The 26,463-nt window shown below is 40.5% G+C and overlaps 1 protein-coding gene across 2 annotated transcripts in view; it reads right to left on the reverse strand.

Annotated features, from left to right (window-relative positions):
• Nucleotides 1–26,463, reverse strand: part of NPHP3 (nephrocystin 3) — an 81,572-nt gene that overhangs the window by 33,972 nt on the left and 21,137 nt on the right. For both annotated transcript variants that reach the window (XM_087712956.1, XM_087712955.1), the window contains exons 7-14: nucleotides 24,577–24,724; nucleotides 21,947–22,021; nucleotides 20,973–21,152; nucleotides 15,705–15,808; nucleotides 9,696–9,810; nucleotides 8,122–8,265; nucleotides 7,488–7,585; nucleotides 1,057–1,159 (exon numbers count right to left, since the gene is read on the reverse strand). In XM_087712956.1, the coding sequence (XP_087569082.1) occupies nucleotides 1,057–1,159; nucleotides 7,488–7,585; nucleotides 8,122–8,265; nucleotides 9,696–9,810; nucleotides 15,705–15,808; nucleotides 20,973–21,152; nucleotides 21,947–22,021; nucleotides 24,577–24,724 (967 nt within the window). The remainder of the gene's footprint in view (nucleotides 1–1,056; nucleotides 1,160–7,487; nucleotides 7,586–8,121; nucleotides 8,266–9,695; nucleotides 9,811–15,704; nucleotides 15,809–20,972; nucleotides 21,153–21,946; nucleotides 22,022–24,576; nucleotides 24,725–26,463) is intronic.

Raw genomic sequence — 26,463 nt, forward strand, 5'->3', positions numbered from 1 at the left:
AACATCACACCAACACAATCATACAATTGCCCTTTGCACTTATTGCCTTCCGGATGAGTCACCTTGTTACAAATAAATTTCATAAATAAATAAATAACTATACAAAGCAAAATATAATTAAAAAAAATTTCAAAAATATATTTTTACAAAAAAATAGTAATAAAAAAAGTGCATTACAGACAAAGTTCCAACATAGTGAAACAAGGGCATAAGTATGGAACTCTGGATTTTTTAAAACTAGGTGTCAACTTGTAAAGCGTTACTATGACTATTATCAAGTTGACATTGGAGGGAGGATTCCATGCATACCTTCGGCCAGAGTCGGATCTCATATTTCTACAACCACGTTGGTGGATATGATTTATGACACAGACTGAGGGAGGGGAGAGTTAGGAGTAAAGTGCAAAGACCATTAACCAGATATCAGTTTCAGCTTCACAGAAGAACATGCCAAAATATTGATCCTAATAAATGAATGAATTTCTTTTGAACTTTGTCTCGAGGCTCGTAAATTAATTAGGTCATCTTTTGGAAACTTCACACTATGATTTTTAGAAAATCATACTAATATAACGAGGGTTGAGGATTTTTAGAACAAAACATCAGTATTTAGAGGATCATAATGAAAATACTTCTTGCATACATTCTCAAACTTACTGCAGAATGAAAATGATACATCAAGAACTTTATTGAAATGTTACTTGATTTTGCTAAACCTCCTTACCTATTCACAATCATGTATTACGCAGTTTAAAATCTAAAGCTCACAACTATAATCTGGAGAAGATAAGCTCCAGATAAGCATACTAATCATAATAGCAAGCAATGGAACAAGCATAATTTCAATGGTAAATAACCTGCTATTATAAATAGGGCTTTGTTGTCTTTCATACATTTTAAAGCTTGAGCTATCCATTTTCGGCGCTGAACATTTTGATTTTTTTCTTTAAACTTATATGAGATAAAAGTAATTATTTCTCTTTTTAATTTGAAACATTTATAATTAAGTCTGGTAAGTAGAAAGATAAAGAATTAGTATTTATGAAGCAGCAATACCTGTTCTTTGGTCAGCTTCAGACTTGCACTTTTGCATTCTTCATTAATCAGATATTTCACATAGCTGACAGTTAATGGTTCAAGATGAAGGGTAGGCCACAGCCTTTCAATGAGAAAGCAGAAAGTGACATCTATGGAATTTAACATGTGTAAAGAGTAGATTTAAGAACAATTTTAAAAACCCAGGGCAAATCTCTTAATCTTCAGTGTTCTGAATGTTATGTGTGCCAGATGGCAAAACAATCACTTAGAAGAAACACAACTGTCTCAAAAATCAAATAGTGATTATTAATGGTTTTTCATCAAACTAAGGTACCACAAAGCTTATATTCCAACATTTTTATTAAAAGACTTGAATTGGAAACAATTCCTATTAAATGTCAACAGTCTCAATTGGGTAGTTAATTGGGTAATTAATATCCTAGAAAATAAATATTGAGGTAAAATAGAATTGATAGGAGAAATTAATATGACAGAAAAATGATAGAATGATGGAATTTAACAGAGGTATATACAAAATTCTTCACTTAAGAAACAAAAATCAAATGCGAAAGCATAGAATAAGAAACATTAAGCTTGATAATAGTATTTATGAAAAGGATCTTAGAATAACAAAATTATGAGCCAACCATGAACATAAAATAATTTTGCATAGCAACACATTAAAATCAAATTATCTCCAAAGCCAAAATCTTACCACAGAGAAAATCTTTTCTTATTAAGCAAGCCAATAAAATCATGTTATAAGACAGCAATGTTTAAATGCTGTCTCATATTACAAAACATTCACTTAAGCCAGGGGTTGGCAACCTTAAACACTCAAAGAGCCACAAAGGTCCTAATCAAAAGCCCCCCCCCCCCCCCGCCGCCAATTCAATTCTGGAGACTACTGGAAGTCTGGTTCCCCCACAATAGTGTCTCCTCCTAGCGCGGCATCCTTTTTCCTCTGCCAACAGGAAGTCTGGTTCCTCCATCATAGTCTCCTCCTAGCATGGTGTCCTTTTTCCTCTACCTATTCTAACCAAAAGCCCTAACCCTAACCCTATCAATTGTGGAGCAAGCCAGCGACAGGGAGTCACAGCACAGGGATGAAATAGCTACATGTGGCTCCACAATCTAGCAGTCCTGCTAGAAATACTTCAAAACCTGCTCCCAGAGGGGAGCAACAGAAACAGAACGTGTAGTGGGTGTGTTGGTCTCTAACAATTCTTTGAGCTCTAAGCACACAGCACTTATGAGCAATATCCTGAATAACAGGAAGTGAGCTTCTTATAATCTTCTCTGCTGTCCTTACCACTCTCAGAATGGACTTTCTCTCTGAAACACCTGCAGCCACCAAACCAAACAGTGATGTTCTCAATTGTGCCTTTGTAAAAAGTGGTCAGGACAGAAAAAAGATGTGCTCCCCTCATCTGATGCAGGAAATGCAGATGCTGATTTGTACACTTCATTAAGGATGATGGGTTGAGAGACAAGTTCATACTATTAGTTATCTGCACCCATAGATATTTAATACTGCTCACCACCTCTACAGCTGCATCCTTGATACTGAGTGGAGTATGACCATGCCGGCTCTTTCTAAAATCTATGATGATCTCCTTTGTTTTATTAACATTTAGAACCAGGTTACTTTTATTGCACGAGTCCACCAGAGCCTTCACCTCTTCCCTATAAGCATCTTCATTGTCATCTCGGATAAGACCCACCACTGCCGTGTCATCCACATACTTCACCATATGAGGCATAGCAGATTTGGCACAGCGGTCATGGGTCATCAAGGTAAATAGTAGCGGCCACAAGACACAGCCCTGTGGGCTCGTACCTGTACTCAAGGAGATAGAGTTAGAGACTTTACTTCCAACTCGCACAAACTAGGGTCTCTCAATAAGAAAATCCATTATTACATAAAGGAGTATTAACACTTAATAGGCTCAGTTTGTTCACCAAATGCTGAGGAATGATTGTGTTGGAACACCAAACTAAAACCAATAAATAGCATTTGCACATGAGTATTCTTCTCCTCCAGGTGCCAATGGAAGATTATGCACATAGGAAAGAGCATCATCTATAGAGCGGTTCTTCCAATAGGCAAACTATAACAAATCCAATGTAGGGGGAAGGCAGAAACCATATAGTCCTTTACCAATCTCTCAAAACACTTTATCATAATGGAAGTGAGTGTAACTCATGGTAATCATTAAGGCATGTAATAATAATTTTTTTGGGTACAATGATGGCAGCCTTAAAACATGATGGAAACATGGCCTGATGCAGCAAGAAACTGAAGGTGCCTGTGAGAACAGTGGCCAGCTGGTCAACACACTATTTGCCCAGGGATATTATCAAGATCCACAGCTTTTCGAGTATTGACTTTCTGCAGGACCTCCTGAACAGCAGTTGTATCAAACCTGAGTGCCTGCTCATCAGGGAGGGGAACGGTCTTCCTTGCTAGAACATTGTTTGTGGCCTCAAACCATCCAAAAAACATATTTAGCTTGTTTAGTGAACCCGTGTCACCCTTACATGTCAGGGTGTCATAATAATCCAAATACTTTGCCACATATGTTTCAGATCCATAGGATCTTGAAAAAAATTCTGTACTTTTTGACTATAGGCCTGCTTTATTGTTTTTATAACACATCTCAAATCAGCTCTTGCTATTCTAAGTGCTGTGACATCACCTGATTTGAAAGTGGTGTTTCTCACTTTCAACATCACATGGACCTTCTGAGATATCCAAGATTTCGCTTTGCTTGTATGACAAAAGTCTTAAGAACACTGTCATCCTCATATGTTTTTGCATATAAGCAGACACAGTAGAAGTATATTCATTCACATCAGTATATTATCCATTCATTGCAGCCTCTTTAAATAAGTTTCAATTAAATATGTTTCAATTAATCTTGCAGAGCTTCCATAGCTCCTGCTGGCCACATTCACTTGTTTTCTAATTGGTCTCTCTCTAATTAATAAAGACTTATATGCTGGCATAAGCATCACAGAGGATCTGAGGAGCCAAAAAGAAGGTGAGGGCAGCCTTAAATGCTTTATCGATGTCAGAGTAAGCTAAGTCCAGGATGTCCCCACCCCTAGTGGTAAAGTCCACATATTGATGGAAACTAGGGAGGGCTGCTTTCAAGTTAATATGATTGAAATCCCCTATCACAATGAAAAAACCCTCCTGGTGGATAGTTTGCAAGTCATTGATAATTCTATAAAGACCAATCAAGGCTTCATTCTTATTGTCAAGAATAATATACAAATGAACTTTTTTCATATGTAAACACATCTCCCACTTGCATCCTGAAGTGTTACAATTCAGGAGCATCTACAGTATTTTTCAGACTTTAAGATGCACTAGATTATAAGATGCACCAAGATTTAGAAGAGGTAAACAAGAAAAAAAAAAGGTTTTGCCCTCCCCAGCCCCCAGGAGCCCTCTGCAGCTCTCCCAAACCCTCTGTGTACCCCGTTTTTGCAAAGGTCCAGCCATAGTCCAAATCTAACAGTAGCGAGGACCCAGAGACCTGATATAATGCTCTCCCACCAGTTGGCAAACAACGCCAACCGGCTACCAATGGGGGCCACCGAGGCCCACTCATTTATTCCTGTGGAAGAGGCATCTGCCCCCCCCTCCGAAAGAGCTGCTCACTCTGGGGCTGAAACCAGGACCTATCGGTGTATGAAGACCTATCATGCCCCCTGTCCTGACGCAACTGATATCCTCTAGGCTGGTAATGATAATCAGTATCAGCACTCCTATAGGGTGTCCTACATGTGCAAGGTATAAACCTATGTTCCTGTGTCTCACTCGTGGCAGGCAAAACCTTACATTTGTTCTTATCCTCAATAAGAATCGGGTACAAGATTTCACCAAACAGATTCTTCCCTGTATATGGGCCTGCTGCCAGCCTCCACTTTGCCTTAGCAACCGCCTGCCAATTCCGGAGCCACATCATCCTTCTAGCTGAAACAGAAGAGGAAAGAGCTCTGGAGGCAAACTTAGCATTATTCAGGGTCGCATCAGCCGAAAACTGTGTCGCAGCGATGACCTTGCTGATATCCTGTAGCAACCTCATATCATGTGCAGCACATGCTCCTGCATCTGTTTAAGCCACATCAGCATGGCACGGTTGAATAAGGATACAAGGAAGGCAGCCTTAATCGCCCATGTTGCTGCAAGAAAGGTCTTACACAAAGTTCAGTCCTCTTATCTTCCGCCTTTAAGTTGTCTGTCACATCACTAGCTACCATGGGTGCCGGGGATGCCAAGGCAGCCACATGAGCATCCTGTGCAGAGCTTGAAAAAAATCAGGCTCCGCATTATTGAAGCACCTGTCATTACCACCTGGGGTGGGGAAGGTACCTGGCTTGGCCCACTGCTTCTGAATGACATCGAGAAATAGCTTCGGTGCAGGAATTTCCTCCTTCCGTGCCGCAGGCTCCACGAAGAAACCCCACTTCCACGGAGCCTTCTTTGATGTCGAAGCCTCAATCGCCAACTCCTTCTCCTTCAGCTTGTCAGCCTCCGTCTCGACAGCTGCAGTACGTCTGGTCTTGAACAGCAAGGAAACAAACCCACAAACGTGGGGACATCGGGCGCCAAACCTTCATCATCAGAAAGCTCCGTTTCCTTCTACTCCTTTTCCTCCTGGACCGAAACCTCGCTCCTCAATGGAGACACCGCTCTCTACGCTCTGTCCGAATGAGCAACCAGCTCCTGGATGCATCTGCGCCTGGCTTCCATCAACTCCACATCTGCTTGGTCAGAGGAAAGCCCCTAAACAGCTATGCCATTTGCAATGACTCGATGAATAAGAGATTCTATATTATCAGGCAAATCATCGAATTCACCAACAGCATGGCTGTGACCAGGCCCTGGTGCCAGTTTTTGTCTCCGGACTGGTCTTGAAACAGGCTCTAAGCATGAAAAAGGAAGATCAACGCCTTCCTCGTCCTCCACCTCCAAAAGAGGGGGTGAAATAGAACCAGCCTTTGGAAACCCAGAAATCCTGGGGGAAGAAAGGGAGGGGGATAGCGGTGCCACCCTCAAGGCAGAAGGGGACCTCACTGTAGGCAAGGAGGCCTTCTCTTCGCCCCCATGCCTGGGCTTCTCTGATCTCCCATCCCCTTAAGCACCCTGCCTGGTGACAGGTTGTTTCACCAATATAGGAGGGCTAGCTGGGGAAGCCTTCCTCTTCCTGGAGCCCTTAGAAGTACCAGCAGAAGCCATCCCAGAGGTGCTCTCACTGGGGGAGTCAGACATTGTGGCACCTCCTCTGTGGCAACAAGTTGCACCCACAGAGGCTGAGGTTCGCTGAAGCAGCAAGGGCCAGCTGACGTCCTCCAAATAACTGCGACTGTACACGCAACAGCCGGCAACCACAATGAGCCTCGTGGCCAGTAATGATAAAACAAAATGGCCGCTGCCCTCGTGACTCCTCAAAGGGTCACCCAAAATGGCCGTCTCCCCGTGGCCTCCAACCAAATGGCCACCGCCACCACCAACAAGATGACCACCGCCACGAGGACCTCACCAACATGGCTGCCATCCCAGAACCCTTCCAAAATGGCCACCCCCAGGGCCTCATACTCACGTGGAAAGGCAGCTCCCAATAGAAGAATGGCCCGGCAAGCAAACAGCCCCAAGAACACCCGGCACGGCCATGCAGCACCACCGCATCCACAGCCTGCACTGATAGCGCCTCCGGCTCTCTGCACTCACCCACTGCCATGTGGAAGGTGCCAATGCTCTTCCGATGTGTCCCACCAGTAGTGCCGCCACCCGCCTGGTACAGCCTCTGAGAGCCAGCGGCATCGCAGGGGCCTGCCTCACTCCACGCACGATCAAGCAGCATGACAGCGGAGCCAATAGAACCCACCAGTACAGCTAGCAGCACCTCTCTGATGTCCAGAAAGCCTCCAAACAGGCACCCAGTCCATTTGCATCACAATTGCAATAAAAAAGGGGGAAAAACAACTTGGAAGCCAAGTTAGCCATCCAGTTGAAGCAGACAGCACCAACTACACCAAGGAAACCAAACAAAGGAATAAAAACCAACCACTAAAGGAAACAAAACAAAACAGAACAAAACCAACTCATCAGCAAGTAAAACATACATCTCTTCTCGGGCAAGACTGAGTCGGAATTGGAAGCAGCAAGCGGGAGTTGGAGGCGTGGCTTCAGCTCTGACTCAGTCTCTTGGGCAAATAAAGATTGAACAATCCACTTCTGGAGCCTCCTGCACCGCTGGAAAAAAATTTTTTTGTCTTCATGGATTCATAGTAAAAACATTCTGCCATATGAACTGTACAGATAGAGCTGACTCTTATAAAGTACTTAACTGCTGTCTGCAACTGAGATAAAAACTAACATGCCTAATTTTTCCCAGCTCAATAGCGTAGTTTATTGTATAACAAAACAAGTTTACCTCCAAGCTTGTGGACAACTTTCAACATTCACAGATACCACAACTCTTACATTCACTGGCAATGGATCAATCAGCCACTTCATATGCTTTTCAGCTTGCTGAGAGACATAAAGTTAATTTAAAATTCAGAATGCTGTAATATTTTTCTCATTGAAAAATATCCTTTACATTTTTTTCTTTCAGCTGCCTACATAAAATGGACTGCACACATACAAAGCATAAAACTATGTGTCTGATGTTACATATATGATAGTTACTATCTCCAGAACAAAGGACCTTTTCCTGGCCTCTCTATAATGATTCTGTTTTAGCTTAGGAGTTGCCGGCAATGTTTTGATTATTAAACATGTTTTATATTATAATTAAACTTTATGTGTTTATGTGGACTATTTGACTGTATATATAAAATAAATCATAGCTTAGCATATGTGAATCCAGTAATCAGGAACAAAGAACAATATTCTGTCCCAGTTCTATTCAGGTTTCTTATCGTATGCAGTTACAAATGTGAATATATTTTCTCTGTATGTTTATAGTACATTGTGCAAAAAAAATTATCTTAAAGTAGTAAAAAATAATCTAAACAATTCTAAATCCATCTTTCAGTAAAAGCAGAAGTCAAAGAATGCTATACCTGTATCCGATCAACTGAATCAATAATTATTATAATGTTGCCTTGCTGGCGAGCAGAAAGTTTTTCTAGCCAACGAGGAAATTCTTCTAATAATTTGGCTGGTTCCAATAAGGTAGGTGAAACTGACCAGGAATTTTGCATAAGCTGTGAAAAAATAAACAGAAACAAAAATGCTTCATTTTAATAATATTTTATCTAAAAATGAAACAAAGAAGTAGATCTTTTTAGACTTTATTTGGTTGAAGTGATTTTTATTTAAAAAAAAGATTAGAAAAAAAATTGTGGCTAATTCACTCTATCATCTTTCTGTCCAAAGCCTGGAATAGGAAATTAATAATAAATTAATAACCTCTAACTCCAAATTTAGCTTATATGATATTCCATAATTTTAGGCCAAGAACAAAACTAAACTGGCATTAAATGTTCCATAATTTAGTTGACATACTGATTCTAACCATAAAAATCACTCGGCATGTTTTATATTTTCTTTTTCCTTAGCCTAATGACAAACTTAATGTCGTTTTGTTGCAGCATAAATACATCTGCAAAATATACTACTCTGAAACTATAACATAGAATAGTATTGAAACATTATTATTATTAATTATTAATTATTGTTATTATTATTAAGACCTTTAAAAGAAAGGTCAAATATTACAAATTATGTACAAATTAGAATGTACAATTCTTAGTCCTTTGAAAGGGGACGGTTATACTCTAACCGAATGGTTAATATGAAATTCTAAAGTGCCTTCTAGTCAAAGAAACTATAAAACCAAGGAATTAGGATTTTTTTTCAGTATCATAAGCAAATAAACTAAGAGAAGCTAATGCACTAGCAGAATAGCTGCCAATTGGGAAACATAAACTATGCTTGCCTAAAGCCAGAAACTTAGGAAATATGGCCTAGTTTTATTCCTTAGTCAGATAGCTAGAAAGGACAGTAGAATACATTTCTTATGATTGATACTTTATACTAAAGGGAGATTTTTTGCTTTTGCAAATTTGATACTAAGGTCAAATTAAAGTAAAATTTAACCTTGAAATTATTATACTCCACCAACATATAGATTTGTAGATACCCAAATTTAACCTTGAAATTATTATACTCCAACAACATATGGATTTGAAAGTACCCAAAAATTTGAGTTTCTGCAGTCACAGAATCTATATATTAATTTTACAAGATGTTTAAATCAAAACATGGTTTAATTTACTATTATATCTCACTTGGTAATTTACACTGTGTTAATTACAGTTCTCAATATTAATGCTTATTTTAGAGCTTAATTTTGATTTTTAGACTATAAAATATTGTAATATGTTCTTATTAATAATCAACTAATCTTATACTGAAACATTTCATTTCTATGACATTGTTAAATCCCAAGTTCATCAATTTCTCTTAAATATTTTATCCCTTTTTCTATTCTTTTTTATATTTATATATTTTTTGAAAGCATAAAAATATAAAAAAGAAAATTAAGCATAATATAGTGAAATAGAATTCTCATTTTATTATGTGAAAAAGTGTTGTGGTTCCCATAGGCTAATACACAGTAAAATATACCTACTTTTAAAGTGAGACGTTTAAGAATCAGTGTAGGCTCCGAACTGCTCGACATTGGTTTCCCAACAAAATGATAGAGAATGAGTGTATTTGGAGAATGCTTCTGCTGTAATTGAATCCTAATAAGAAAAAATATATACTTATCAACTCAAATACTACAAACAGTTCTACCAAAATATAGATGGTTATGTTGTTATACTGGAAAGTTTTTTTTATGTGGCTATATTTAATTTTTTAAACATTGAACTATCAACTAGATATTAATGATTGTTTCAAAAAAATGGAAAAGAAAATATGTTGATCCTTGCATTAAGGGACTGGCCCACTTAGTTTAGTGTCACATAATTGGCAGGAGCTCTCTAGGAACTCATACTGTAAGTTTTTCCAGACTTGTCTTGAAATATTAGGCATTGAATATGATACCTTCTGTATATAACTTATTTTGCCAATGAACTGACATTCTTTTCGAAAGATTTAAACTTCTGTGCTGCAGTTTCTTTGGCATTTGGTCTTAATGGTGTCATCAATAACAGTTTAAATTCTAAAGTTAAGGTAAATGAACAAACAGTCCTTAGAAAGTAAATAGTGATATGTGTATATATATATATATATATATATATATATATATATATATATATATATATATATATATATATATATATATATATATATATATATATATATATATATATATATATATATATATATATATATATATATAATATAATATATATATATATATATATATATATTAAAATTTAACTATTTGTATCGGTATACTTTATACAGATTACAGTGAGACACTAAAAAATGCAACTAAATTATGTCATTGCACAGGTGAAACATTTTTTTTCCTTTTCCTTGCTGAACAATATTCCCACCAAGATAAAATGTCAGGAATGGTCACAAGGATAGCTGGTTGGAGGATCGTGAAAACCTAGATGGAGAAGATTCTGTGGTAAAGTAACAAATGTGTAATATGCAGAACCTAGCTAACTCTCTGCAAGAGAACTCTATGGAACAAATGGAGGGGGGTAGACAAAATCTTATGACAGAGCCCATTGTATATAATATAAAGTTTAGTTTAGTTTAGTTTATTTGTCTTGTATGCCGCCCACTCCCAAATGACTCCGGGCGGCTCACAATAAACAAGGGAAGGGGATAAATAGACAAAAACAACACTTTAAAATACGCAACATTCACAGTTTCTGTGGGGCTGGATATTTCACAAGCTCCCCGGCCTGCTGACGCAGCCAGGACTTGGTGGCTTTGCGGAAGGCCGGGAGGGTCCGGATATCCACGGGGAGGTCATTCCAAAGGGCTGGAGCTGCAACAGAGAAGGCTCTCCCCCGGGGAGTCGCCAGCCGACATTGGCTGGCAGATGGAATCAGGAGGAGACCTAACCTGTAAGATCTAATCAGTCTATGGGAGGTAATCGGCAGGAGGCGGTCTCTCAGGTACCCAGGTCCGATGCCATGTAGGGCTTTATAGGTAACGACCAGCACTTGAAGCGGGTCTGGAGACTAATGGGTAGCCAGTGCAGCTCGCGGAGGATAGGTGTGACGTGGGTGTACCTAGGTGCACCCACAATCGCTCGCGCGGCTGCGTTCTGGACTAACTGAAGTCTTCGAACACTCTTCAAGGGCAGCCCCATGTAGAGCGTGTTACAGTAATCCAGTCTTGAGGTCACAAGGGCGTGAGTGACTGTCTGAAGGGCCTCCCGATCCAGGTAGGGTCGCAATTGGTGCACCAGGCGAACCTGGGGAAAGGTCCCCCTGGTCACAGCCGACAAATGGTGTTCAAAAGTCAGCTGGGGATCCAGGAGGACTCCCAAATTGCAGACCCTCTCTGAGGGGCGTATAATTTCATCCCCCAGCCTGAGAGATGGAATACTTGGCCAATCTTTGGGAGGGAACATTAGAAGCCACTTGGTCTTGTCTGGATTGAGTGCCAACTTGTTTGCTCCCATCCAGACCCTAACAGCCTCCAGGTACTGGCACATCACTTCTACTGCTTCGCTGAGTTGGCACGGGGCGGACAGATACAACTGCGTATCGTCCGCGTATTGGTGGTACTTAATCCCGTGCCGGCGTATGATCTCACCCAGCGGCTTCATGTAGATGTTAAATAGGAGGGGGGACAGGACCGAACCCTGCGGCACCCCATAGTTGAGGGGCCTTGGGGTCAACCTCTGTCCTCTGACCAACACCGACTGCGACCTGTCCGAGAGGTAGGAGGAGAACCACCGAAGGACGGTGCCTCCCACTCCCACCTCCCGCAACTGTCGCAGAAGGATACCATGGTCGATGGTATCGAAGGCCGCTGAGAGGTCAAGGAGCACAAGGATAGAGGGGTGAACCCTATCCCTGGCTCGCCAGAGATCATCGATCAGCGCAACCAAAGCAGTTTCCATGCTGTAACCAGGCCTGAAACCCGACTGAAAGGAATCCAGGTAATCGGTTTCATCCAAGGACCGTCGGAGTTGAGAGGCCACCACTTTCTCAACAACCTTCCCAACAAAGGGCAGGTTGGAGACTGGATGATAGTTGCTCAAAATGGCTGGGTGAAGAGATGGTTTCTTCAGGAGGAGTCTCACCACCGCATCCTTTAGGAGGGGCGGGAAAATTCCCTCCCGGAGAGAGGTGTTAACTATCGTCCGGATCCAGCCACGTGTCACCTCTCTGCTGATCGAGACCAGCCAGGAGGGCCACGGGTCCTGTATACAAGTGGAGGCACTCACCGCTCCCATGGCCTTGTCCACTTCCTCAGGAGAAGCAAGTTGAAACTGAATCCATAAAGTATGCTCAAGACCTTCCCCTGGTACCTCGGCTGGTACCGTGCAATTAGAGTCCAGCTCTGTCCGAATCCGAGCGACTTTATCCGTTAAATACTGAACAAATTCCTCAGCTCTACCTTGTAAAGGGTCATCCGCATCCCTCCCTTTCAAGAGGGAGCAGGTTATTCTAAACAAGGCGTCTGGGCGCGATTCAGCGGATGCAATAAGGGCGGCAAAATACGAACATTTCGCCGCCCGTATTGCCACGAGATAGACACTGATAAAGGCTCTCATCAGTGCTCGGTCTGACTCAGATTTACTGGCCCTCCAGCGCTGCTCTAGGTGTCTCTTTTGGCGCTTCATCTCCCGGAGTTCCTCGGTAAACCAAGGGGCCCTCCTGGATCCGCTGCCTCAGAGAGGTCGCAAAGGCGCAATCCGGTTTAGAGCCCCTGCCGCCGCTGTATTCCAGGCAGCGACTAAGGACTCCACCAGATTGTGGACGATAGTGTCAGGTATTTCTCCAAGTGCCGTCTGAAATCCCATAGGGTCCATCAGGCGCCTGGGGTGGAACCACTTAATCGGTTCCCCCTCCCTACAGTGGGGGATTGGTTTCCGAAAGTCAAGCCTCAGTAGGAAGTGATCAGAACATGACAAGGGCAAGGTTTTAATGCCCTTCAACTCTAGATCATATCTCCACTGCTCCGAAAGGAATAGAGGTCAAGCGTGTGACCCGCTGAATGAGTCGAACCCCGAATTACTTGGGTCAAGTCCATGGCTGTCATGGAAGCCATGAACTCCTGCGCCCCGTCAGAGTGTTCACCAAGTGTAGGCAGGTTGAAATCCCCCAGAACCATAAGCCTGGGGAACTCTACCGCCAACTCGGCTACTGACTCGAGGAGCGAGGGGAGGGCTGTTGCAACGCTGTTGGGAGGTAGGTACGTTAGCAACAGACCCACTTGACCACCAAGGTCCAACTTCATCAACAGGGACTCACACCCGACAAGCTCCGGAGCAGGGATCCTACAAGGAACTAAAGACCTTTGGACAATGACAGCCACTCCCCCACCCCTTCGCTGGGGTCGCTGCTGATGAAGCACCTGAAATCCTTCTGGGCACATTTCAGTGAGAGGGACTCCTCCCTCCGGGCCCAGCCAGGTTTCAGTAATACATGCCAGGTCTGCCCCCTCATCTAAAATTAGGTTAAGGGGAGCTTTGTGAACCACAGACCTGGCATTTAGCAACAACAGCCTGAGACCAGGGCCCTGACAGTTCTCGCCATCTGGCCGTGGAGTGGAACTAGCAGGGCCGGAAGGAGGGATCTCTGTGATGTAGCGAACCCTCCTTCCCCGGTAATGGCTAGCTCTGAAGTTCCTGTTGTACCTGCCTCTCCCCATAGTGACCGTAATGCTCTGGCCCACCCCCGCACCTGTAGACCCCATATCCCCTCCCACAGCCTCCGCTCCATACAGCAGGCGATTTTTGTCACTCATTCTGGGATGGGAGGTAGGCCTGGGCCCCCTACCACTTCTGCAATAGCACTCAGTGGAGGGGGCACCAGGCTGTACTCTCAATCCTCTCATACATACACAGCCACTCATCCATGCATTCCCCACGTATGTTAATTAAACACAAAAAATACAACAATATGGAGTTAAAAAAAAGTGGGTACAAACATCAGCCAGGCACACCATTCACACTACATTCCTAAAATGTGCGGAGCCCTGAGCAAGTACGGTTAAGATAGTCAGTGGCGCGGAAAGAGGAGGGAGAGCTGCTCTGCCCCTCTCCCTTCCTCAGGTTCCAAAAAGCACCCAAAGTCAAAGGTCCAAAAAAAAACGTGATTGGGTGGGCGATTGTAAAATAGAGGGTAGATGGAATGATGGCACTCTGCCCCTCTCCCTTCTTCTAAGTCCCGAGAAGAATCCCAAAGGCCAAGGTTCGTAAGTCTGTGTTGGGTGAGGTGGCTGCAGATGGAGGGGGGAAGGGCATAAGCACCAGCTTGAAACAAGTGGTAACTTTGCAATCTCACCCCCTCCAGATCACGGTGTAGTCCAAAACAACAGCCAACAACAGTCCATAGGTGGTATATAGGTGATATGCGGGGGACTGTCTTATCTTCCCCCTCTCCTATGGGCCTGAGAGGGTCCAAAGTCTGGGGGTGGCTAGAAAGGATCGAAAGAGAGGGGGGGGGTGCATTGGTTGATAAAAAGTTGAATCCCCACCCGTATTTCTGCCATCCTCCATCACTCCTTCTGCAAAACAATGCCCCATGAATACACAGTCCATTGCGCCCTAAAGTTGTATTAAATGGCCGCTATCCGAGTCGGTGTTCCAGGGGCAGTGACGGGTGGCAATGTGGTTGGAGGTCTGATGATTCAAAGGCCAAGGTCAGATGGTCAATGGCCAAGAATAATGGAGGACCAGATGCTAGACAGGGGAAAACAAGAGGAGACTCCGCAGCAACGAAGGCAAGCAAAGGGAAAGGCCTGCCAAAAGAAAGCCCAAACACGCAAGGAAAGAGGCAGCGTCGACGAGAGGGCCGAGCAAAATGGAGAGAGGGGGGGGGGGGAGTGTCTAAGGAGGGCCGCCGCGGCGGCAAGCCAGCCAGCCGCCCGATCCGCCCAATCCCGGTCCAGTCTAGTCCAGCTCGATCCCCGCCTCTCCGAAGCGATAATAATTGATAATAGGGGTTAGATAGAGTCCCCAAGGCTCACCAATCACCCAGCAAAGCAAAAGGCACTGTAGTCGCCCAAGTCAGTGTAAAAAACACCAGTCAGCAGCGCGGTGCCGCCATCTTCCTCTCCGTGCAGCGCGGGTAGTTCAGAACCGCCGAGGATCGCGTAGTCCTGGGTCGCCCAGGAATGGTAACTCTTCCGGATATCGTGTTCCTTGTGTTCCAGTCATCCCAGGGGACCTTTTCAGATGATTTTGCAGCCGGTTTCAAAGACTCTCCAGTGCTTTTTCACCGAGTCGCTTCAGAGCAAAAAAGCCTGGCAGCCATTCGGAACTCACACATGCGCAGGAGGTGTAGTGATTCATTAATACTATGTCAACTGATCTAGTATGTTATATCTGTGTAATGAAGTGACTACTAAAGGAGGATTTAAAAATGAAATCTAGTATGAATGCATATCTGAACATACATGTACAGTTTGGTATTTGTTGAAGGAGGGAAACATTTTTTTTAAATGTACAGTTTCTAGAAATACAGATTTTTTAAAAAAATATCTATAATACCATTTTGATAAAAGAAGAGATTTTCCGGAGCCTGGCTGTCCAGTTACAAGGAGAGGTGGAATTGGTGCAGGGGCTGCCACAAAATCATTCAGACTTTCATAATACTGTAAATGAAACAACACAATATAATAAATAATTGTTGAGTTAAGTTCAAATATTTACATTTACTTGATTATAAAGCTGTGTTCATCCAAAAAATAGTCTTTTACATATTAATTTATGTGCATATAAAATATTGGCATTTCCTTAGTTTGAACATAAAGGATCCTGTTAATTAAAGATTATGACTGGAAGGAGCTAGGAAGAGACTTTTCTGGTGTTACCCCTGCCCTTTGAAACATTCTTCCCCTAACAGCTGAAGCTGCTTGGCTTTTCAAAAAAATCTGCATTCTTGTTTGGGGCATAGAGAAGAGCAAACACCTGTGAGGCTTGTTAGAACCTACATACCCTCCCACCTTTTAATTAACTTTTAATGTCAAATTTTAACTACCTTTGTCTCTCCTTTACAATTTTACATTCATTTTATATTTTTATTGTCTTTTAATTAAATTTTATTTGTACACTACCCAGATTCCCTCTGTGAGGATATGGGAAATTTCTAAATGTGACGAATGAAATAAAAAAGCTAAAACAGAATTTAATGACCATAACCATTATTGAACATGATCATAGTCCTGATTTACGTTTGATCAATTACAATCCTCACTGGTTTGAACAGCATGAAAAATTGAAGGATGGTACAATTTAGTGTGTGGGGGTTACCAAATCAATTAAGTTTTAGAGTACTTTGAGACAAGACTTATTTTCTAATACCCTGACCTTAATTAACTGAATTTTTCAAAGTGAAATTGCAACTCTCTTATTCTTTCCTGACACTTCAACTATCTCTTTTTTTCATTCCAGGAATAATATATTAAGGAAAAAATAGTTATGCAGTGCTAGAGTGTACTCAAACTACATAATTCAAAGATTACTTTTGTTTTTATAAAAATATGAGGGTTCTACAAAAATAGGCCGTTAATGAATCAGATAATTGATATTTAAACCACCTTCATAGGGTATAGCTATAGGCTATGTGATTTGTTGCTTTTGATTTAGTATTTTCACACTATACAGCAACAATGTAAATTGTTTGTTCTTTCTGCTCAGCCTCACCATTATGCAAGCATAGTGATAGTCTTGTGTAGGTGATTCATAAGAATGTCTTTGCTCTGCAGACGTGTGAATAATTCTCTTTGATTTTTTTTCATTTCTTAAGTACCGTATATACTCGAGTATAGGCCGACCCGAATATAAGCCGAGGCACCTAATTTTACCACAAAAAACTGGAAAAGTTATTGACTCGAGTATAAGCCTAGGGTGGGAAATGCAGCAGCTACCGGTAAATTTCAAAAATAAAAATAGATACCAATAATGTTTTTGAATATTTATTTCAAAGAAAAACAGTAAACTAGCAGTGTATTCAATGAAATACTTCACTCACCTCATGATGCTGATGTCCCGCTGTGATGATGATGTCCCGTGCAGCCGCGGGAGCGATGTCCCGCCTCCTATGACACACGGCACAGTGATTCCTATCATTGGATCACTGTACCAGAGGAGGTGGGACATCGCTATGTGGCTGCTTGCCATAACAAGGAGGAGGTGGGACATCGTTGCAGAGCGGCAGGAGGGGGAGGAAGGGGAATCGTAAGACAGCCCTGCATTACATTAGAACGTGAGGAGGGGGGATGGTGCGGTGCGCGCTGCGCGGCAAACTGACACAGAGGGAGGGGAAACTCACAGGGGCACTGGGCCATTCACGAGTGTCACCCAGCGGCATGGCCCCGCCCCTTTTTCTCCTCCATTTCGGGCAAATTTTTCACTGACTCGAGTATAAGCCGAGGCGGCTTTTTTCAGCCCAAAAAGTGGGCTGAAAAACTAGGCTTATACTCGAGTATATACAGTATGATTTTGTCTTTGTTTGATTGGTTACAAAAAATATTTTTGCCCTTGCCAGATATATATAGCAAGTGTTGTTCTGCATATCACATATGAAATAACAAAAGCTTTTGCCCTTGAACTACAAAAATGATTTTTCTCAGAAGGTCTGGAGGTCAGCACGGTGCTGTATGGTTGATACAGTATCCTGCATACGTCAGAAAGTATTTTTAACTCTACTTATAAATATTACTTTATTATTACTTTATTCTGGAACAGAATATTCTTCTTCTTTTTATATGAATCTTTTTTATATGAATCTTTTTTATACCATTGACCACTTGTTCTATGAAAAAACCCTAAAAGATATACAGTGAAACTTTGAATTTTATTGATGATACATGATACTTGATACAATCACAGTACGTTCTTTTGAGAATGGAAAATCGAATGGTAAGTGCATAACTGGGGAGAGTTGGCTTGGCAGCATACAGTTTGAAAAAGATCTAAGAGTAGATCATTAGTTGACCATCAACAAACATGGTAGACCAATGCAGTTATAATATACATTAAAAGATATATGCGAATATAAAAGGTAAAAGTTCCATTGTATTCAATGCTGACCAAGCTGAACACCTAACATGCTCAGTTTTCATTTATTCATTTAAAAAAATCTATACAACTGCCCAACCTGGACCCCAAGGTTACAAAATAAATATATACACAAAACAGATTAATTGTTCCATTAAAATAAATATGAATTCTTAATAGACTGATAGGAACTCAGAATTATTAGATGTGTGTTATTACAGATAATGTGCATTATTACAGATCTCCAGATATCCCATTATTTGGAATAATAAGTTCAGTTCTGGACTTTCGGGACATAGAGAAATTGAAGTGAGGTCAGAGAAGAGTTACCAGTGTGTAAGCAATAGTTAAATATGCAAGGTAAAACAGAACATTAATATGAAATATTATAGCAACATAAAAATATTTAAATGCTGTCATATTCAAGAGGAGACAGATATATTATCTGTTAAGATAAGCCCAAGACAAGAACCAATAGATATAGAAGAAGATATTCTATTTGAATACTAGGAAAAATGTTCCAATGTTAAGTGCTCTTAAGCAATTTAACAGCCTGCAGCAAAAATACTTCGTATGAGTAGTTTGCTAATAGGAGTGGTATTCTTGCACTGAGTAAGGGACTGGACTAAACCACCTGTGGGATCTCTTCCAATTAATAAATTGTATGCTGAAATATTATGAAAAGCTGTCATTTTGTCACCCTTAAATTGGGAATAAACTATGATAACTATGAGACCTCTTCAGATAATAAGCTCAATCAGGCTTTTGAGCACGTGCCCTAAAATAAGCCCTCCCCCCAAAATAAGCTCTCCCCAAAAATATTGCAATATAGCAGCAGCCATGAGGTGACCATGCTTGCCGCCTCTTGCACCTCAAAAATATGAAATCTCCCTAAAAATAAGGCCAAGTGCTTATTTCAGAGGTCAAAAGAAAATAAAACCCTGTCTTATTTTCAGGGAAACACAGTGTGAGTTGTCAGACAAGAAAAGTTTAACTTAAAAATTCTGGCTTAGTCTTACACATGAAATTCGCTACAGAATGTAAGCTTGTTTTCCCTGCAAGTAGAAGATTAATGACAAAACAAAAAAATCCTCTACAGCTAATAGCTTAAATTCAACACTACCAGTTTAAACCAACTTCATATAAATGCATAAGAATATTGCATCAGTACATTCTAAATACTAATCATAGCATCAAATGGCATAAAACACTAATGTATTATTTATTAGCTTGGGTTCTTCATTTTGGAATTATTATTATCCTCAATTGTCTATTTAAGAAAATGTATATGGCCAACTCACTCTCAGTAATTGTGGGCAGCTTACAAAGATAAAATTCCAATGAATAACAATAAAAATGAATAACATCCACCCCATGGTGACAACAGTCAATAAAATAAGCCTCTTGATGGGCAACATCCCACTCTGGGTTTCCCAGGCCCTTTGGCAAAATCCTGTCTTGTGAAAGTTTTAAAATGGGGACCAAACTTATTTCTGTAGGGATGATGTTCCAGAGAGTAAGCTATCACAGAGAAGGCCTTCTTCTTGGTCCCTCTAGATTTAAATATAGTCTTCAACTTAAAACCACAATCCAGCTCAAAATTTCTGTTGTTCAATAAGACAATTTTAAATGAGCTTTGCCCCACATTACAACTTTTCTTGCCACATTTGTTAAGTGAATCGCTGCAGCTGTTAAGTTAATAATATGGTTGTTAAATGAATCTGGTTTCCCCATTGGCTTTGCTTGTCAGATTACAAAAGGCGGTCACATGATCCTGGGACACACAGTTTTCATAAAGTGTCTAAATTTTGATCACATGACCATGAGATTCACACAATTTCACAGTAACCATGAGATAAATAATAAAACAAAGAGAATATTCCTTTATCCCATTGTTTTGCAAATTTATGTACACTGTATGATTGTTTGAAGAGAAATTCATCTGTACCACCAGACTCTAAGTGTGAGGAGGAAGGGCAAGCAGTAAAAATGAAAGTGAAACCTTCTAAGCAGCTTATAAATGTAATATTAAAGAGCACCTGTCATTTCAGATCCATCATGGCACCGCCTGTTAGTGGGCATCCACTCACCTGATGCCTGCCAGATCCCTCACCTTGTTGTGTCACTGCTACATCACTAGCAATCTCATTAAAGTAGATGCGACTGTCGGTGAGGGAACAACAGAGGAGGAGGAGAAGCCTCCTCCTCCTCAGAGGAGCCTCTGCAGGAGAGAGATGACAGTTGCTCTTTAAAAATTATGATTTAAATTGAGTTGTTTTAAATTGACTTGATTTAAATCAAATCCACCTTGCCAAATAAACAAAAGGAAGATACACTAATAAATTAATATTATTTAACTGCTGCTCTTTCAACTGTGGTCTATAAATAAAAATCGTGCTAATATCAGTGTGTTTTTTATTCTAAAAAGTTTCAGCACAGAAGCTTAAAATTCCATCTGCATAATCTACTTCTGCCTAATGAAGTATTTTGCATTATCTCAGTAGTCAGATTCTAACAAATAAACTAGAGTTACATCACGGCAGTTTATTTCCAAAGAGAGAAACAGGAACCACATCCACAAAATTTTAATACAGAATTATTAGCATCAATTCCCAAACCAAATCTTCCATCTATCTAAGACTTGAAAGCCTTCAAGATTATTTTCAAATCTGTTTTTTTTCTATATTTTCAACAATGAAAAAGAAAAAACTCACAAACATTTTATGCATTTCTTTCCTGCAGAGGATATGAACTTACTTTGTCAAATCCTAGCTCACACGTCGAATTAGATGCCTGCTGGAAAGCCTCCATTTGTTCTTGTTCATCATGTGCATCCCATAGTACATCTCCAAACAGTTCCTCTTCAGGAATTGAAGAGTCACCATTATCAGTCACATTTTTCTTTTCTATATGTGAAACTTCACAGACCAATATATCCTGTATGACAATAGAAGTAAATCTTATGAAAGCAAAGCATCATTATTCTTCTTTAAGGACAGTTTCTAAAAAGACAATATTTCAGGCCCTCGATTCCTCTCCAGCATGAAAAAAGGACTCTTCATAATTTGTTCACATGAAAGAAGACTATGGAACTTCCTTGGAGAAAATAAGATTTTTTTAATAGACAATATTGTTTACTATATAGTATACTAGATAAAAGAGGGAAGATGTTGCTCAGTGTGGAATGGTTGTATCATCCATACAACCAAGTAGTTTTGTATCCTTATTGTATTCAATAGTAACAAAAATCAAAATTAACAAAGGATTACCTTAGCTGTCATCTTACCCATTCCTGGAACAGAAAACTATGCTGTCCCAGAAACTAAAGCATTAGGTTATAAACATTTTAAAATCTTCAGAAAAACTTGCAGATAAACAAGGTATTTTCAAAATATTGACAAGATACTCAGTTTTTGAAAGATAAATATTGAAGTGATCTAGTCAAACATCTGATGGCAGAAAATAGTCAATAAGCATTTAGCATAAAATGCTTTTTAGGATAATTATACTGACATGATGATTGAATTTGTAAACACTTTCATGCTATTAATGCTTTATATGAAATTTAAAGTATTTTAGATGTAAAATTCAAAGGCATAATTAAATGTTCTGACTTATGAAAACAAAATCAAGAAATCTAAGTGAATGTGCTACAATTAAAAAAGAATTAGAACATTTATATGCTGCTTTTCCATCACATAATCTTCAAGGCAAGAGACAAAGGGTAATACCTGTTTTATAATCTTTTCCACATAATTATATACTTCATATGCTCCTTCCTCTAATCCTCCCATGTGGTTGATGATCTTAGGGAGAAAAGAAATCATCATTAAAAGATTATGTCACCTTACAGCTGACAAGATTTAATAACAGAAAGATTTATAATGCTAGTTTTATATTGAACAAAATTTACATACTTATAACGAAGGCCAGTTTCCCACAATTCTTAAAATAAGCATCAAATACCCAGACTCCATATAAAAAGCCTGAGTAAAGCCTATGTTATTTAGACATAAAATAAAATTAGCGATGCACAAAAAAGAAGTTCAAGATATACTTATTTTCTATATCAATGTACTTTTTTAAAAGCATAAATCTAAACACATTTTGATTAGTACATACCTCCTTATTAGATAATTGTGCCACTATATTTCCCCTAATAAATATCCTCTGTTAGAGTTTGATATGCTATAATGATGGACATTCAGTTACAAACTATATCTTTAGCTTTCTAGAGGCAGCATTTTACATTCAGTGGGAATAAAAAGGGTAATCTGGATTTAAAATTATATTAAATTATAGCTTGATTTTTTTTAATAAAATGATGTATCATTGGCATTTGACCCCAGGTAGACTAACAAAAATGTATAAAGGGATTTCTAATAAGTGTTGGAAATGTACTCTTAATCCAGGCTTATTTTATCAAAAATGTTGAAATTAACTGCTTTGATTTGAGATAATGGACTAGACAGACTTGTAAGAGCCTGGAAACTGTTTGTAGACTTTGTACGCACTAAATACAATAACAGATGGTTAACAAAGGGATTTAAAGATTAGTGTAATGTTTAGTTTAACTAAACATGGGAGTTTTTACTTCTTTCTTCTCTGTATGTTCATGGTATGTATGTATATATAATGTGTTTCTGCAAAAACAGGACATGTCCTGATAATAAGCCCAATCGGGCTTTTCAGGGCATGTGCTAAAATACCCCCCCCCCAAAAAATACCCCCCCAACTACTTAAACACAACCAGTCCCCACCATTTCCACTGGTTGATTTACGTGCAAACAACCGAGTTGAGGAGGCGAGGCTGGAGGGGGAGAAAAGTGGGGATATGCCCCACACACCCTTTCTATACCTATCGGTAAGGCTGATGGACGGGCAAAAAGAGGGCCCGCCGCAAAAAGAGCAGCAAGCCAGCAACACGCCTCATGCCCAATTCCTTGCCATGCAAATAGAGCACCTCCTACCCTGCCCCAATGGCAACAGCATTCAGGCTGCTTCCCTTCCCCGCCGTCTCTTTAGCGAGAGGGGTGACAGGTGGGGCAGGAGAGAAGCGAAGTGTGTGTCCTAGTGGTACCTGAGACTTGCAGCTCCATCGTGTTCCTCGATGTTTTGTTCAGGGAAGAACCTTGTAAAAAAATCCTCATGAGTTCAATCAAGCTTTTTGAACTGGCAAGGTTTTTTTTTACAAGGTGCTTCCCTGAACAAAACGGTGAGGCATGCAATGGAGCTGCAAGTCTCACGTACTGCTAGGACGTGCGCCTTGCTTCTCCCCTGCCCCACCTGCCCCCCTCTCAATAAAAAGATGACAGGGAAGGAAAGCAACCAGGATGCTGTTGCCATTGGGGCGGGGTGGGAAGTGTTGGGCCATGAGACGTATATCTTACCAGAGACTGGCAGCTCCGTTGTGTTTCTCTCACAGTCTGTGCAGGGAAACACCTTGCATGGTAAAGAAAACGTTTGAGAAGTTAATTGCTCGCACTCATGAGAAGTTTTGTTTTACCATGCAAAGTGTTTCCCTGCACAGACTGGCCAAGAGACGCAACGGAGCTGTCAGTGTCTGGTAAGACAGTGCTGGCAGGTCCATCGTGTTCCTCACCATTGTGTCTAGGGAAGCATCTTGTAAAAAGCATCTTGTAAAAACTCTTGCGAGTTTGAGAAGTTTGATTCAACTTGCGAGAAGGTTTTTTTTTATGTTTCCCTGGACACAATGGCGAGGAATGCGATGGAGCTGGAAAGGTAAGAGGCATGTCTCGCTTCTCGCCTACCCCACCTGCCAAAAAATAACCCACCCACCCCGATAATAAGGCCAAGGCCGTATTTTGGGGATCAAAAGAAAATAAAACCCTGTCTTATTTTCAGGGAAACACAGTCTCTCTCTCTCTCTCTCTCTCCCTCTCTCTCTCTGTGTATGTTTGTGTTTGTTGCATTTGTGGTGATAAATAAATAAAGGGAGACTAGTATAAATCTATTTTAAGCTATTTAGCTCTCATCAGCTAGTCATACCCTTACAGGAATTCAAACCTGGGCTGTTTTTACATGTTAGGCAGTTGTGTTAGCCTCTAAGCCACAAGCTCTCCTCCCGTATCATCTGAGCCAAGGAAATGATTAAGTGTCATGTCAAAGCAACTGGTATGCCCAAATATGGGAGGAGGCATGGGAGGGAGCATGTAAAAGGGGAGAATTTATTGCTAAATTTCTATATGTTAACTGTTAAATTTATTTGGTATTTTAAACACTATAAATAAATAAATAATCTGTAAACCCTTTAATACCATCTATTACAACTATGTTACATAAACAAAAAGAAAGCAATCACAGTAAATGCTCCACTTATGTAGATAGTTTGCCTCGTTACCTTTGCTTTATTCACAAAACGAACTTGCTCAATTAATTGCTGCACAGAATCTGAACTGACTTGACCATCTTCGAGTCGGTGGTAAATGAGCCGAGGTTTCCCTTCAGGGTTTTTCAAAAATGCTTCTTCACACTCATTTAGTAGATGCCTAAATTAGAAATCAGCATTCTTGTGCTATAATACTTTGCTGCAGTAAACGGTGTTAGCCCCAATATTGTATTTTTCTAAAAACTCCAATCAAAATGGTCAAACTTTATGAGTACAAATGTCATGCATTTTTAAAAACCAAGAGCAAAAATTGATCTGCTCTATAAGTAACTACTACAAATAATAATTTTACGAAGAATGAAGCTAAAAGGGTAGCCAGATCATTTTAAGTTCAACAGCAATTTCCACATTTGCCTCTTCATAACAACAACAACAATAATGATGATGATGATGCTATTAGGTTGCTAAGTCATAATTTCTCTGTTGAATTTAACAGCTTGCTACCACTGATTGTGACAAGGCAGCATGCTGACAATTCTGCATTTTTTTTTCCTGTTGCAGTCGCTGGAATGAAAAAGAGGAAGAGATGCAATGTAAATAATGCCTATAAATACCTTAATAAGATGCTGAAAATTGATTGTGAGGGGGAGAATAAAGATAGAATGTCTGTAATGGAACATCAAAACTCTCTCATTTCTTTTATAAGAGACAGAAACTAAACCCAAATTCTCGTTCCAATCTACAAGGCAAAACTAAATCAAAACAGGTATCTGGCACTTTGAAGTCAACTGGTTCTGTACCAAAAAGAACAGAACCAGGGAACCCAGTATCCCTAAAGGTATAGTTGCATCTGCAAAGGGACAATGCAGAATTAACAAGATGGCAAGCCCTGCTTTGGTTCTGTGCCAAATATTTCTAAATGAAGTGATTAATTCATTAAGCTACTTTTCTCCTTTAGAATGTATGAATGACAGAATAACAGAGTTGGAATAGATCTCGCAGATCTTCTAGTCCAACCCTCTGCTCAGGCTGGAAATCCTATACCAGTGATGAACCTTTTAGGGCCCGAGTGCCTAAACTGCAACCCAAAGCCCACTTATTTATTGCAAAGTGCGAACACGGCAATTTAATCTGAATAATGAGGTTTTACTACCTAAAATAATGAGTTCAGCTAATTGTTCTAAGAAAACTGTGATATGCTCCTTTTATGTCACTCCATTTTATTTTTTGCTTTTGAAATATTACATTTAGCAACAATAAAAAAAGAAAAACTTTTGTAATATCATTTCTCTTTCCCTCCCTTTTTTCCCTCTCTCCTTTGCTTTCTTTCTTTCTCTCTCTCTTTCCCTCCCCTCTCTTTCTTTCTCTCTCTTTTTCCCTCCTTCGCTCTCTATCTCTCTCTGCCTCCCTCTGTTTCTCTCTCTCCCCCTCCCCGGGGGGGGGGGGGAAGGAACCCCTGAATTGGTGCTGGGTGGTGGGAATCTGATATCTGTAGGCCAATGAGCACGGGAGCAGCTCGCTTAAGCTCAGCTAGCTGGCGGAGTGGCAGGGCATCCCAACACAGGCAGCTCTGCAGAAAAAGAAACTGCTTTTATTTGCCGAGATGAGATGACATGAGACGACACAGGGTCAGATTGTGCCTCCGCATCGTTATGGCCTTCAGGAGGACGGGATCCCGCCTCCTACACTGTGACATGCACAAGTGAAAAGGTTCACTCAATCAATTCCAATTTTGCGAGATCTTTTTCTTTAGTGATAAGTTGGAATTGTTTGAGTGAAACACGATGGAGAAACGCTTTTGGAAGTGGGCTGGGGCGACTGCATGTGTGCCCACAGAGAGGGTTCTGCATGCCATGTCTGGCATACGTGCCATAGGTTCACCACCATGGTCCTATACCA

The sequence above is a fragment of the Thamnophis sirtalis genome, unplaced genomic scaffold, assembly GCF_051295495.1.
Source record: "Thamnophis sirtalis isolate CommonGarterSnake01/CBP01778 unplaced genomic scaffold, rThaSir2_p1.2 scaffold_4, whole genome shotgun sequence".
Lineage (NCBI taxonomy): Eukaryota > Metazoa > Chordata > Lepidosauria > Squamata > Natricidae > Thamnophis > Thamnophis sirtalis.